Raw genomic sequence first — 1381 nt, forward strand, 5'->3', positions numbered from 1 at the left:
TGATCAAAAAAAAGGGTAAAAAAAGGGGGGAAAAAAAAAAAAAAAAAAAAGATAAAGAAAAAATTATAAAAAAAAAAAAAAAAAAAAAAAAAAAAAAAAAAAAAAAAAAAAAAAAAAAAAAAAAAAAAAAAAAAAAAAAAAAAAAAAAAAAAAAAAAAAAAAAAAAAAAAAAAAAAAAAACACCACGCGCCAGAACAAAGGAAAAAGATTCAAGGTCAACTCCCTACCTGATGGCTGTTCATTTCAAATTTCCGCACAACTTTGATGGCAACCTCATCATACTCGCCCGTGGTATCCTTTGCACGGTAGACGTTGCTAAAGGCACCGTCGCCCATCTTCTCCAGCAAGATATATCGCTCGAGACCGGGGTATTTGGGCATTTTTGTCCTGCTACTCCGCTCCTCTGCGACAATCTGTTCAATCTCGGCAGCTCTAGCTTGCTTGGTTTCGGGAGATTTGTGATGTTGAGACTGTGGAGACTGTGGGGGTTGTGATTGTTGCTGATGAGTGTGCGCATGACCCATTTTGCTGTCGATGGCATCAAGATTTCCGGCAGCAGGAGGATACGAGCCCTGTGGTTGACGTTGTTGTTCTGCGTGAACAGGCGAAACGTCGGTAGTGGGTTCGGCATGGGGGGTGACAAGGCGAGCCTGCTTGCCATGACGTATGAAATTTTTGAGATTCTGGATGGTACTCATGGTGGCGGATTGGAGTTGGAAGAACACCACAATGAGTTGAAAGGTAAGGGATAAGAAGGGGAGGAAGAGAGGAAAAGAGAGAGAGAGAGAGAGAGAAAATGGGAAGAGGAAGAGGAAGAGGTAAGGAGAAGATGATGACGATGATGACGATGCTGATAAAATGGTCCTTTTTCCCTCTGGTCTCTGTTTAGTGTTTACCCCGCCACAATTGGATTTTTTCGAGGAAGTGGATCAAAGGGAGACACCACCAGGAATAATATAGTGATTGAAGATAGAAGAAGACTCGGTATTTGAGAATGAAGAAGAAGAAAAAAAAAACAGAGAGAAGTAAGTTGTTAGGAGAGAAAAGGAAAGGGAAAAATATGGGCGAGGGAAAAAGGAGGAATCTGGGAAGAGGGGAAAAAGCAAAGTCGGGGCTGGCACCGCTAGGTAATAGTAGGATGGATATAAAGGTGAATATTTTAGACAGAATCACTACCTTTGTATACTCTAGTTTCTCTCTAAATATCTGGAAAGTATTTACTCTGTAGCTAGTTAGTTATCTACTCAGAGTAGAGATCATTACGTGACATAAGGCGGGGGCTTGAAGGGAAATTGACAGTACAGTAACCACTGATGAAGTCAGTGGATTCTGGGGAATTTGGGAATTGGGAATGGGAATGGGAATTGGATTCAGGATGGAA

General features: G+C 40.8%; 1 protein-coding gene across 1 annotated transcript; it reads right to left on the bottom strand.

The window, feature by feature from the left end:
• Nucleotides 1-227: 227 nt before the first annotated feature.
• CDV56_100105 (uncharacterized protein) lies at nucleotides 228-698 on the bottom strand (the record flags this gene model as incomplete). Its single annotated transcript, XM_026753724.1, has 1 exon — nucleotides 228-698. A coding segment is annotated over one exon (471 nt), but the record flags the coding sequence as incomplete, so codon positions are not given.
• Nucleotides 699-1381: the final 683 nt, after the last annotated feature.

This window comes from Aspergillus thermomutatus (assembly GCF_002237265.1).
Source record: "Aspergillus thermomutatus strain HMR AF 39 chromosome Unknown NODE_520, whole genome shotgun sequence".
Taxonomy (NCBI): domain Eukaryota; kingdom Fungi; phylum Ascomycota; class Eurotiomycetes; order Eurotiales; family Aspergillaceae; genus Aspergillus; species Aspergillus thermomutatus.